The sequence below is a fragment of the Acomys russatus genome, chromosome 17, assembly GCF_903995435.1.
Source record: "Acomys russatus chromosome 17, mAcoRus1.1, whole genome shotgun sequence".
NCBI classification, from domain to species: Eukaryota; Metazoa; Chordata; class Mammalia; order Rodentia; family Muridae; genus Acomys; species Acomys russatus.
Window position 1 is genome coordinate 51383659 of NC_067153.1, and position 14417 is coordinate 51398075.

At 41.7% G+C, this 14417-nt stretch overlaps 1 protein-coding gene across 1 annotated transcript in view; it reads left to right on the forward strand.

Moving 5' to 3' along the window:
* Positions 1–14417, forward strand: part of Mov10l1 (Mov10 like RISC complex RNA helicase 1) — a 66530-nt gene that overhangs the window by 28512 nt on the left and 23601 nt on the right. The window contains exons 13-16 of the mRNA XM_051159375.1: positions 462–553; positions 3454–3512; positions 3968–4065; positions 12768–12867. Of these exons, the coding sequence (XP_051015332.1) occupies positions 462–553; positions 3454–3512; positions 3968–4065; positions 12768–12867 (349 nt within the window). The remainder of the gene's footprint in view (positions 1–461; positions 554–3453; positions 3513–3967; positions 4066–12767; positions 12868–14417) is intronic.

The window sequence follows — 14417 nt, forward strand, 5'->3', positions numbered from 1 at the left end:
GTGCACTTCCTACATGAGGATGTCTGGGTTCCTTTGGCAGCTTTGGTTTTGCTGTCCTGTTTCTCCTCGTTTCTTTCCTAATCAGGAGAAAGTATGAGGTATTATTTTATGCAGGGTCTGCCTTTATTTATTCCCAGTGCTTCTGGAAAGGCAACTCCTGGTGTGAGATATCTGCAGGCTTATTAACTCAGTAGGATCACTTTGATAACTCAGAGCTTTGGGCAGGCTGATCTCCTTTGAGTCGTATGCACCATATTGTCAGTGTACTTGGCACAGGGAGACAGGGGTGTTAGTCACCCCTATTTGTATAGCTTAAGACTGATTTAACCCTTTAGTTAGTTTTGAAGATACTTAAGATATCTGTAAAATGATATTTTCATGATGTGTTGCCAGATATAGATGCAGGATTGCCCCAGGAAGTCGAGTGTCTGTGGAAGCTGAATCACTCGTTTGTTTTTTAGATTCATGAAGAAGATGTAACTCTTAAACTTAATCCAGGCTTTGAACAAATGTATAACTTTGAACCTATGGATGTGGAGTTCACATACAATAGGTAAGGCTTTAGCGAATTTAATTAACATGTTTTTTTCGTCCTCCCAGATGTCTATCCTTGAGTGAATCCGTTGATGTTTCCATGGGCATGCAAGAGATGGCATGTTGGCCATTCTATGCTGTGTGAATGATCCAAGTGTTAGACCCCAATCCCTCCCCCTGAAATAAAGGCATTACCACTGACTGTGTCCTGAAATGACAGTCTGGGACCAACTCAGGCTGGATGCTGACAGGGAGAACAGAAGGATTGCTCAGCATTCCTCAGAAACTGTCAAAAAGAGCCACTTCTCTTATCTCCCCTGCCTCTGGCAAATGGGGCATCGGCTCTTTTTTGTTGTTGTTGTTGTTGTTTTTGTTTTTGTTTTTCTAGACAGGGTTTCTCTGTGTAGCCTTAGCTGTCCTGGACTCATTTTGTAGACCAGGCTGGCCTTGAACTCACAGAGATCAGCCTGCCTCTGCCTCCCAAGTGCTGGGATTAAAGGCGTGTGCCACCACCGCCTGGCTGGCATCCAGCTCTTTATTGGCATATTCCTGTGGTGCATATCAGCACCACTATGCTCCTCTGGCCTGTGAGCCCCCACACGAGTCCCAGTGTGCTGCTGCTCTCTCTGCCCATGCAGAGACAGCCACACAGCAGTCTCAAATTTACAGTTAACCTCTCCCTACACATGGAGAAGGCAGTTTGGTGGTTTCGCCACACCCTCGGTTACGTCTGGTGCCAAAACCTGGGAGAAGAATGGTAGGCCCCTTTCCAGATGGCCCAGCCCCTGCTAACCATATCAGTATTTCTGAGGAGTTCTGTGTAGGCTTTATCTTTGGTGAGGTTAAGGAAAATTGATAGATGTTCTCATCTGGTCCTTGAAAACATGTCATTCTCTATTTGTTTACATATTTAAGTTTCTTTTAACAATATGTACTTCTCAGTTTGTAGGTTTTGCATATTTTTGGCAGATTTGTCCCTTTTTTCTTGTTGTTTTGTTTTGTTTTTTTGAGTCAGGGTTTCTCTGTGTAACCCTAGCTGTCCTGGAACTAATTCTGTATACCAGGCTGGCTTTAAATTCAAAGATTGTACACCTCTGTCTCCTGAGTGCTGGGATTAAAGCTGTGCACCACCATACCTGCCTGACTATTTTTGTTTTTTGAGACAGAGTCTCAGTGTATAGCCTTAGCTCTTTCTCTGGTTCCTCATAGCTTACAAGTGAAGACTAAGTTGAAGGCCTTCTCTTTTCTCATATGTTTACTGCTGAATGGGTATTACCCTGAGTTTCTTTGCTACTGTAGTTTAATTGTTGGTCATTTAATCCCCAGTGAAGTCATAAAGATACTTTTTTAAAGTGTGTGTGTGTGTGTGTGTGTGTGTGTGTGTGTGTGTGTGTGTGTGTGTAAATACATGGAAAGGACAGAGGATGGCACCAGATTTCCTGGAGCTGGAGGTACAGGTTGTAAACTGCTCAACATGAATGCTTGAATCTGACTGAACTCTAGTCCTCTGCGAGAGCAGAGAATGCTCTAAATGGCCTAGCCACCTTTTCAGTCCTAAGATTCTTTCTATCTTGTACAAAGATACTAAAACAGACAGCTGACATCTTTTGCAGTTTTATTCTTGAGCACTGGTTCACAGCTAGGGAGGCTGGTTTTCGTGGTCCTTTCTCATTTCTGCCCTCCTTTGGAAGTCTTGTCTATTGTTCTGTGTCCCCTCGACACACACACACACACATATACAACATCTACCTAATTTCTTTCTCATTTTCTATCTCTTTGTTAGAATTTTAGCCAAGTCCTAGGGTAATTGTATCCCAGTTTTTATCCCCTTTTCTATGGAGTTTATTGTCCCAGCAGTTATCTTGCAGGACAAAGGACAGCAGGGCTTACACAAGCCAAGTGCCCCTCACAGAGGTTTCACAGTGTACACACACTCCCAGACCCTTAGAGTGGCTTTTAGCACGCACCCTATGCCCTGTAATAGTTGGGAGTGGCCAGGTATCTCTGCTGTTTTCAAAGCATCTGTTCTTTGTCTCTAAAAAGGCGTGAGTGAACTTTTGTGCTCTACTGATTGGAGCTCCCTCATTTTTGCTTTGGAGTGTTAGTAATCCTGATTATTGGAATTGGGTTTTGATTTCCTGTAGTTTCATTCTTACTTTCCATTTTCAAATGAGCAAATCTTACAGTAAAACTGTTTTTTCTCTTGACACAGTGTTATCAATATCTTCCCTACTCTTCTAGAAAGGATGGCACCTGCTGCTCTGATACCTCAGTTGTCTCTACTTAAATGTTTCTATAAAGCTCTTTAGTTATCTAGTGTTTTATATAGATACAGGTAGTGAAAGGTCTCCTTGAGTCCTTCACTTTGCCTTCACATAAGGGCAGGAGCCTGTCTTCATGGCCCTGAAATGCCTGGCCTTTGATGCAGTCTTTTATTTAAGCCTTTTGTAAAGGTTATGTTAGTGTGGTTGCTGAAAGTTTATCATCTTGTCTGTTTTCTGTTGCTATGGCAGATACTGCAGACTGGATAATTTATAAAGAAAAGACTTACTCTCACAGTTCTGAAGGCTTTGCAACACTGGTGAGGGCCTTCCTGCTGTGTCATGACATGTCAAGAAAACACTGAAGTGAGCACAGGAGCAGGGACCAGGCTAAGCCACTACATTGAGTTTGAATTTACTTTATAGCAAAGCTATTCTCACAGAAACAGTGTTGTCCTTGTGACCTAATCATCTCTTAAAGGTCACACCTCCAAGAGCTACCGCAAGAGCCCATTAATACAACATACACCAAAGCACATACACAGGCTTTCACCTAAGTTTTGGAGTTTGGAAGGAACTTTCACATTATAACATTTATATACTCAACTTTTTGTAAATTTTAAACTTCAGGTTCCTTCTTGTGTTTTCTTTCTGGCAGGACCACAAGCCGGCGGTGCCACTATGCACTTGAACAGGTCATCCATTTGGGTGTAAAAGGTAGCATTTTATAGATTGTAGTAGTAAATCTTCCTAGAGCACATTGATAGAGCTCATGAATATTTTTATGTAAAAAAGTCTCTTCAGTTCCTCATTGATATGTAAGAATTAAAATTATGTTTTTACCTTCCTATTGGGCATCTCCCCCCCCCCCCCCCCCCCCGTTTTTTACTATTTCAACTATGTAAAACTAGCATACTTGAGTAACTGACAGTTAGTTCATTGCTGTCTGCATTGCTTTCCTGGTAATGTAGTTCATCTTTGTTCTCACGGTAATAAGTAATGGCTTATTGAGAAGTCTCTCTAATACTGTTTAATGTTAAAAGTAGGAAAAGGGAAATACCAAAAGAATAGAGTACAGTATGAACTATTTTAGAATCAGCCATAAATATTTAGGTTTTCTTTATTCATACTTTTAAATAATATCTGCCCTTTTGCCTTTTCTTGTTTCAAAGTATTATTTCCAGAAGAAATCATTTTACAGTCTCCCCAGGTGACAGGGAATTGGAGCCTTGCACAGGACACCAAAAATGACGGGCAGTCCATCACCAAGGTAGTGCTTTGATGACTTTGATATATTTAGATACATACTATGAATTTACTTCTCACAAATAATCCAGAGTATCAGTTAAAATAAAGTAGCTGGGGCCGGGCATGGTGGTGCACACCTTTAATCCCAGCACTCAGGAGGCAGAGGCAGGCAGACTGCTGTGTGTTCAAGGCCAGCCTGGTCTACAAAGCGAGTCCAGGACAGCTAAGGCAACATAGAGAGACCCTGTCTCAAAAATCCAAAAATAAAAATAAAATAAAAAATAAAATAGCTGGGTGTTATAGTTTATACCTTTAATCCTAGTGCTTGGGAGGCAAAGGCAAGCAGATCACTTGGAGACTAGCCTTATCTACAGAGTCAGTTCCAGGACAGCCAAGGCTACACAGCAGAACCCTGTCCTGAAAAAAAAATAAAGTGCTACAGGGGATCGGGGGTCATGGGGTACTGGGCTGCTGGAGAGATGGTTCATTGGTTAAAAGCACTTGCTACTCTTCAAGAGGACCCAGGTTCTCAGTTCCAACGGATCTGATGCCCTCTTCTGGCCTCTGATGGCACTGTATGCACATAGTGCACAGATCTGTGGAGACAAATCCATACATATAAAATAAAAAATAAATCTTAAAAAATATCCATAAAGTATATTTAGTTTATTTTTTCATTTTGTTTTGTTTTTTTTTCTGAGACTGTTTCTCTGTGTAGCCTTGGCTGACCTAGACTCACTTTGTTGACCAGGCTGGCCTCAAACTCACAGAGATCCACCTGCCTCTGCCTCCCAAGTGCTGGGATTAAAAGCGTGCGCCACCACCCCCCCGCTATATATTTAGTTTAAATATGTATATAATTATATGTAGGACCAAAATGCTACACTATATTTAGACAAGGAAAAGTTAAAATATGGGGGTTTGTATGATCTTACCATATTATTTTTAAATCGTGTAATTTTAGTTGGTGTACATCTTTAATCCCAGCACTCAGGAAGCAGAGGCAGGAGGCTCTTTGTGAGTTTAAGGCCATCCTAGTATTAATAAGACTTCCAGGTCAGGCAGGGTTACTTAGTGTTACCCTATCTGAAAAAAAAAAAATGTTTTTTGCACTTTATATATACTTGGGCTGGGCTGTAATGGAAGGGGTATAGATATAGTTATGTGTTTGTATATGCATAGAAATTGTCTGGAAGGACATAAGACCAATGCACTGCTAACATTTGTAATCTGTCAGCATCACAAATACATCTTATTTTTTATTTCTCTAATCCAGTCATTCTATACATGCTACCTTAGTGCCTTTGTGTTGGAGATAGTGTACTAGTCTCTTAGTACATTTATGAATAAAATAGAAGTGGTTTACTTATAATTGTGTTTCTAGTAATATGAAAAATCATCCATGCCAGCTTGGAGTTTGCTTGCAAAGTACAATTGTGTGCTGCTGGAATGTGATTTCATGGGAATGTATTAAGTGTATAATAAACATAAAATTTCAAATTACATGTAATATTTAGAAGTCCTTTTACTTTTCTATAACTACTCTCCAGACATGCAAGAGGTAGGATTTTTGTTGCTTGGACTCTCTGTAAGTGCTTTGTTTTGAAATGTTTTAGCATATATATTATTTGTACATATTGATGGGTTTTCATTTTGTACATGTGCATAATGTATTTTGATCACAGTCACACCCCCGTCGTGCTCTTGTCCTCCTCATTCTCCTCCCAGTTAACTCCTTCCACTTTCATATTAGGACTGCTTACAGGGGCATGACTGAGTTCTTTACAGTAGGAAGAGCATCTTAGCAGCTGCTATACCATTGAAGAAAATGTCTCTCCCTCTCCTGTCAGCCATTAACTGGGCATAAATCCTCTAGGGAGGTGGACTCATGCGCCCCACTCTCCTCACTAGTCTTGTGCTTCTCTGCTGAGCTGAAGAGTGCTGTGGGCTTGTCATGCCCGGAAATCCCATCCTCATGGCTTCCCACCTTTCCTCTGCATCTTACATCCTTCCTGCCCCCTTATGTTGGGACACAGATTCTGAGTCTTGAAGGTGATGCCACAGGTGTCCCATTTATGGTTGGACGGTCATTCAGTAGTCATTATTCTTAATACTTTGACCAGTTATGAGTATCCTTAGTCATCACTGGCTGGTGTTAACAAACAATACAGCTGGCAACAGTACTTACTGCAAGCATTAGAGATGGGTATTTAGAAGCGAAAGTGGTAGTTTCACAGCTGGGGAGATGCTCAGTAGTGAGGCACCTGCTGCTCAACTGGGAGAGCTTGAGTTCAAACCTTAGAAGCCACAGGAGTTGGGCTGCAGTGGTTCACTGCCCTCCCAGCACTCCTACATTGAGTGGGAGGCAATATCAGGACACAAGGAGGCCAGCTAGCCTGGAAGCCACAGCAGTGAACAGTAGAGCAGCCTGTCCCAAGGTGTAAGGTGAGGAATGACACCCAAGATTGTCCTCTCACCAAATACTGTCAACCGTGGCATGAGTACATTTGCATTCATGCAAACATGTATGTGCACTCATATATACATCACACACACACACACACACACACACAGGGAAAATGTCAGTTATAGACTATTCACTCAGTCATGGAAAACTGCATAAATGAAATAAGAAAAGTTTATCCATTGAAAATCATCAGCTATGTGTTTCCTTCCTTTAATTTGATCTGAAAATACAAAGAAGTCTTCAGTGAGCACAGATAACTTTCATCTGTAAGTCTCTCTGTCTTTCTTTACCTTACTCCTGCTTCCTTCTGTTGCCGGATTCTTAAGAAAAGTCTGTGTAGGAGATGGTAGGGTGGGGTGAAGAGAAACTACTGCTATTTAGATGAGGGTGTTCCTGACTGGCCAAATCGCTGTATTCCTAGCTACAGAATGTTATTTCTAGCCAAGTTTTAAATAAATCCTAGCATTCTATCAGTCTACCAAGATGGAATTATAGAGGCTGGAGAGATGGCTCAGAAGTTTAACTTCCAATGAAAAAATGAATTTCAGATTGTTGAACTGTCCAGGCATCTCTACTGTGAACAGCATTCTCTATCGTCAAGGACACGTTTCCTTGTGAAATATGTCCCTGTATCTGTTTTCAGCTGCTCCTCTGATAGGTGACTCAATATCCATAGTTCCAGATAAGTATATTTGCACATTTAGAAGGTGGGCATTCCCCTCAGCCCCAGCATACAGTTGTGACTCCACAATGTGTTGAGTGAGTACATGGAAGTGGGACAGGGTGACCCACCACCCCCTTCACTACTTCATCAGAAACCACAGCAACTGACAGAAGCAGTATGAGGCCTGAAATGAATCCTCGAGGACGCAGCATGGCGTTGACCTGGTGCCTCTGAGGACTGCTGTGACTGCTAGGCTGATGCACAGGAACCTTAGCGCTGTCGTAGGAACTCAGAGCCACAGCTTCTTGTTAGTCTTCCTTCTGATCCTCTGTTCAAGATGGCTCAGAAGGTAAGAGCGTCTTCCAGAGGACCAGGTTTGACTTCCAACATCCACATGGCAGCTCACAACTGTCTGTATTCTAGTTCCAGCAAAATTCAGATAACATCTTCTGGCCTCCATGTGCACTACACACTACATGGTATGCAGGCGTAGGTGCCAACAAAGCACATACATAAAAATAAATACTTTTTAAAAGATGGGGTTATATGGAAATATTTTTTTTTAAAAACAGAAGAGGGCTAGAAATATAACTCCAGTGGAATAAAGGCCTAGCATATTCAAGGCCCAAAGTTCATCCCCCAGTACCCTCTCCAAAAAAGCTCAGACAAGTATATAGAGCAGTATGAGACATTGTGTATCAGCTGGTATTAGGACGCACTCCTGAACCAGAGGAGCACAAGTGACGCAGGCAGTGCTGTTTGAGCACAGCACCCAGAGAGCACAGAAAAGAAATGCAACAGAGACGCTTGAATTGAGTAGACAAATTTGACGGCTCAAGTTAACAGAGTCCTGAGGAGAGAACAAAGTGGTGATGGGTGGACTTTCAGCATCTGCAGTGTTGCCTGAAATTTCTACTCTCAGTCTGTAAGTTTGTGAGAAAATATCCAAGACTGGAAGATAACATCTCCTAGAGTTGACACAGTCCTGCCACCACCGAAGCCTAGCCTTGGCCTCAGGGCTGTGATCATAGACTGACAAGGTAAGAGCAAGCCTTAAAAGTTCCAAGCTGTTGATCTACATCCCAGAATAAAGTATTGGCTGGGCATGACGGTGTACCCTCTGGTCCCAGTAGAGGCATGATGTCATACCTTACGGAGTGCAAAGTCCTTGTCAGTTACACAGTGAATTAGAGGACAGATGGGCTGAGAGCCTGTCTTAAAAACAAAACAGTCCTCCTGCTTCGGACTCCCAGGTGTTGAGATTGCAGGCTTGTGCCACTGTGCCTAGCTGGGCTTCAAATTTTGAAATCAAGCAAGTGAGGCCAGTTACTCCAAGAAAACAAAACATGCACATGGAAAGAAAGTGAGGATAGTCTACTCACAGGCAGCAGTGAATAGAGAAACAACAATGACAGCCATACAAAGCCCAGAGTCCTGACATAACACTGGAAGGAAGATAGGGAACACAGAAGGTAGGGTACAGTGGGGTGTGTGTCTTAAGGACATAGACAAAGGGAAGACTCAGAGCTGGTAATATGTACATATTACATACGTGTACACAGGTAGATAGCCACGCTCTTGACTCTGTAAAAGTTGACTAGAATGGAGGCATGCTGGGGGGGGGGGGCCAATAACTGCTTCTACGTTTTCTAGTATGCTTGACCTCTTAATCACTATGTGTATGTTTGACTATCAGTTTATAAAATTAGCCATTACTGAGGAAAGAATTATCTTGAGCTCAATAGGAGTAAGCAATGCCACCATTCTATTTCCTTAAGAATTTATAAGCTGGTCTAGCTAACCAGTGAGCTCCAGACTTAGTGAGAAACCTTGTCTCAAGAAAGAAAATAATGGGGGAAGAAGATACCAGCGTTGTCCTCTGATCTCCAAGTGCTGTACACAAGTGCCTGAGCATCACAGTTACACTACAGAAACAATCTTAAACCGTCCAGTCAAAGGTGACTAAAAACAGTCTCCCATCCCTGTCTCTGAATCCTTGCCTGAATAAGATAAGGACTACACAGGAAAAAAGCTCATCTAGTCTGGATGGATGTGATGGCCTTAGGTTAGAAGGACCCATAGCTTTCAGGTATTACACATATTTTACAAGATCACAGTCTCACATAGCAATTTAAAACCTGGAATGACTTAAATCCGTGAGCATGCATTTAGTCCCAGCACTCAGGAGACAGAGGCAGGTGGATCACTGTGAGTTAGAGGCCACCCTGGTCTACAAAGTGAGTCCAGGACAGCCAAGGCTACACAGAGAGACCATGTCTCGAAAAACCTAAAACAAACAAACAAAAAGGCAATCACATCTAACAAAGGCTTTTTTTTTTTTTTTTTAATAGTTTTTTGAAACAGGGTTTCTCTGTGTATCAGACTCCTGGCTTTCCTGGACTCTTTGTAGCAAAGGCCTGCCTCTACCTCCTGAGTGCTAGGATTAAAGGCTTGCACCACAGCATCTGGATGACTTTTTTTCTTTAAAAAAATCTTTAAACCAAGCATAGTGGCACACACCTGTAATCCCAGCACTCTGGAGGCAGAGGCAGGCAGATATCTGTGAGTTTGAGGCCAGCCTGGTCTACAAAGTGAGTCCAGGACAGCCAGGAGTACACAAACTCTGTCTTTAAAAAAACAAACAAACAAACAAAAGACTAGGTGCTTGAGATCCAGCTCAGCATTTAAGAGCAGCTGTTGATCTCCCAGAGGGTGTAGATGTAGCCTCTGGATCCCGCATGTAGCTTACAAGTGCCTGTTACTCTGATTCCAGGGCATCCTCTTCCTCCTCCTGACCTGCATGGACACCGGGCACTCACAACATACACACAGATACACGGGGGCAAAGAACTCAAACACATAAAATAAATCTTCGGGGTTTTTTGTTGTTGTTGTTAAATAAAGGAGTACATCTAGAACTCAACAAGTCAAAAATTTATAATGTCACCAGGTGACAATGACTCATACCTTTAATCTCAGCACTCAGGAGGCAGAGACAGAAAGATCTCTTAGTTTGAGGCCAGCCTGGTCTACAGAGTGAGTTCCAGGGCAGTCAGGACTACATAGAGAAACCCTGTCTCAAAAACCATTAAAAAAATGGGCATGGTGGCGCACGCCTTTAATCCCAGCACTCAGGAGGCAGAGGCAGGCGGATCGCTGTGAGTTCAAGGCCAGCCTGGTCTACAAAGTGAGTCCAGGATGGCCAAGGCTACACAGAGAAACCCTGTCTCGAAAAACCAAAATAAATAAATAAATAATAAAAAACATTAAAAAACCATTAAAAAAAAGAAGAAAGGAAAATGCATAATGTCTGATATCTGGTTAAATAAAATAACCTGGAGTAGGGGTATGTAGCTCAGTGATAAAGAGACCTTGTCTAGCCTTTGCATGGCTTTGGGCTCAAACTCAACATTGCAAAACAGCTTTTAAAAATGCAACTGATAAGGAAAAATTAAGTTAATTGAGTCCAGCCTCTACCCAAATAACACAGTTGTAAAGTTAAAACATAAGGACACTAGAACAGTCCTTGAACTGTTCTTGAACATGAACATGAAATACACGTTAGTCAAATACAGGAAATAAATGATTACTCAAGGAAATAGAAAGCACTAGGTCAGCTGTGGTGGTGTGGGCCTCTGATCCTAGCACTAACTAGGCGGGGCCACGTGGATCTCTGCATTAGAGGTCTGCATACAGAGAGCTGGGCCAACCAGGGCTACACAGGAAGACCCTGTCTCAAAATAAAATGATTTTAAAGACATGAAGACCTTAACGGTGGAACACAAAAGATAAAATTTAGAAAACACAAATTCATCATGTAGACATGAAATTTTCAGTTCTCAAGATGAAAATGTTAAACAAAATAATATCAGAATAGGGGATCCAGAAAAAAAGGTAGTGAATTTGAAAACCACTAAAAACTATGTAAAAATAATAGGAAAGAGTCTTTTTAAAATGAAGGAAAGAAATGAAGAAAAAGAAAACAAAAGTGGGGTGTGGTGTTGCATGCCTTTAATCCCACCACTTGGGAGGCAGAAGCAGGTGGATCTCTGTGAGTTTGGGGCCAGCCTGGTCTACAAGGTGAGTCCAGGACAGCCAGACTACACAGAGAAAGAAACTGTCTTGAAAAACCGGTCAGATGGACCTAAATAGGATAAGCAAGCTGACATCCCCCATCCCCTGTGCCAACTTCGTACCCCCTTCCATTAGGAAAGGGGCTCTCCTGCAGTGTCTGCAGCTGGAATCCCAGCATTCTTCCACCGTCCGACTCAGACTGGAGCTTGGCTGTCCTTGAGCCTTGCTTGAGACAACCAGCTGTCTTGCCGAAGCACACGTGTGGCGAGCCTGGTCCTCGTGCTTCAGGCCAGAGCACATCATCAGCCCTCCTGTTCTCCAGCTGGCTGACCGCAAGTTTTAGGATTTCTTCGAGAAGTCATCTCCCCACCCTGTTTTGTTTTGTCAACATGCCTAGCTTTGGACATGGGTTCTAGGAATTGAACTCAGGTCCCCGTGCCTACATGGTAAATATCTTGCCAACTGAAACATCTCCCCATCACAGATCTTAAATCTGTGCTTTCAAAGCAATCTTAGCATACCAACTAGTTTTATTGTTTTCAGAAATTTAACTGATTCATTCCAATATATAAATTTTAAAATCTAATTATAGATTTCATATATACATGAAATACATATTAGAGTATGTATGTGTAAAAGCCACAGATACCTATGTCAGTTTTGAAAAAGAATATCCATCTTTATATTAAGGTGGTCTACTAGACTATGGTCAGACAAATACGATTACAGGACCTGGCACATGAACCAAGACCATACCAGTTATCATCTGCAGCACCAATATGGCAGTAATGGGAGGTCACAGCAATGGGAAATCCTTCTGGAATAAAATTTGATAGTGCATATATTTTATGATCCAGTGCTTTTACAAGATTTATCTTATAAACAGCATTGATTGCACAAAGATGCAACATGTACAAAGCTATGAATTAAAGAATGTTTGTAATAGAAGGATGGAAAATTCAGTTCCATTAGTCCAGACCAAAGTGTGTGTATATATATTTTCTATACACACATATATACACACACACATCAACAAAACCAGTGCTTGTATGGCTTTGAATACGTTAACAGGCAGTGCTGGCTCTGTGTTCTAAGGAAGATGTGAATGCTACACAGCAGAGTTCTTAGTGCTGGTGGGAGAGGTCTTCCTAAGGTTGTCTAGCAGAGCCGAGCTCTAGGCTGTGTTGTCAACATTCCTTGCTTAGGCCACGTTGGAAGAAGTGGGATGTGTGTTACTCAAATAAAACGTATCCTCTTTGTTTCAGTTTTGTCATGGCAACACACAGCTTGTTTGTATTTGTTTTTTCAAAGACTTGAAGACAAAAAGCATAAACTTTTTAGCAGGTTTTTTTTAACTGTCTCATGTTTGAATTATGTTTCAATGGGTAGACCTGACCTATTCAAAGAATTGTTAAATGCGACAGTAGAATATTGTTAGTAGGTGTGTATGCTGCTCTTTAAACTCAGCTTTTGTACACAAAGCTGGTGTTGTAACTACTTTCTTCATGATCCTTTCCAGAACAAGAAGACAGTGAAGGACCAAACTAAACACACAACAAAGGAGAAGCATGCAGTTACTACAGACCTGCCAGAGAAGGAGGCCTCTCCTGCAGAGACCAGTGAGTTGAGTGAGAAGAACAGTATGGTTGGAGACACAGTCATAACAGACACTGTTTAAAGAGAAGGCTAGGGCCCAGTCTGCCTGCTCCCTGGGGGTTGATGATTTAGATGAGATACTTGAGAAAAAAACTTAGATTGTGTATTATTCTTGTCATGTATGCTCTTAAATGGTTTTCTACTTTGTGTATGTAAGTCAGAGTCCTGAAAAGCCACCCAGGCTGGTCTTAAATTCATGGACTCAAATGATCCCTCACCTAGCCTCAGTAGCAGGAACTATAAGTAAAAGTTAGCACATCTGCCTTGTATTAACACCTTTAACTGACAAATACACCAAGTAAACAATTTTTTTTGTTGTTGTTTTGCTTTTTGAGACAGGGTTTCTCTGTGTAACCTTAGCTGTCCTGGACTTGCTTTGTAAAACAGGCTGGCCTCGAATTCACAGCAATCCACCTGCTTCAGTCTCTCAAGTGCTGAGATTAAAGGCTTGTGCCACCACACCTGGCTCTCCAAGTAAACATTTTTAAAGGTGTTCAATATCCTTAGCCATCAGGAAAACACAAATGAAAATTACTGAAAATGCTGAGCCAGATAGGCTACCACCAAGAAATCTGACAACCAGTATGATAGAAAACTGCTAGTAAATCACTCCAGAAGTTTCAAAAATAAAAATTAAAAGTAGGGGCTGGAGACGTGGCTCAGTGGTGAAGAAGCCTTGGCTACTCCTCTAGAGGACCCAGGTTCAGTTCCCAGTGCCCACATGGCAGCTCACAGTTGTCTGCAACTCTGCTTCCAGTAGATCTGACGCCCTCTTCTGGCCTCTATGGTCACTAGGCACGCATGTGGTGCAGACATATATGCAGGCAAATACTCATACATATAAAATAGATCTTAAAAAAAAACTAAGACTAGGGCTGGAGAGATGGCTCAGAGGTTAAGAGCACTGACTGCTCTTCCAAAGGTCCTGAGTTCAGTTCCCAGCACCCACATGGTGGCTCACCACATCTATGATGAGATCTGATGTCTTCTTCTGGTGTATAAGTATACATGCAGGCAGAACACTATGTACATAATAAATAAATCTTTAAAAATTAAAATAAAAAAACTAAGACTAGAAGTACCATATTGTCCAGATATACTACTGGATCTATACCACCAAGAAATCTAAGTCAATATACAAGAGATGCTTGCAGACCCATTCTTCCCGTTAAACTAGATATAGTGGCTGAAGAAAAAAGCAACCCATATGTCCATCAACAGATGAATGGATAAATGTAATACATACACACAGTGGAATTGTACTAAGACAAAGAAAAACAAAATCATGACCCTTTTCAGGAAACCTGTAGAATGGAAATTACTAAGCAGTTTCCTGGACTTACAAAGACAAAAACCAAGTGGTGTTCTCACATATGCAGATCTTAAGTCTTAAACATGTATGTATGTGGAGATATACATCATAAAAATAGAAAGGATTCTGTGAGAAGGAATGAGATCTTTAGGGGGTGTTGGAAAAGGAAGCAGGGGTCATGAAATGTTACATGAAAGCAGG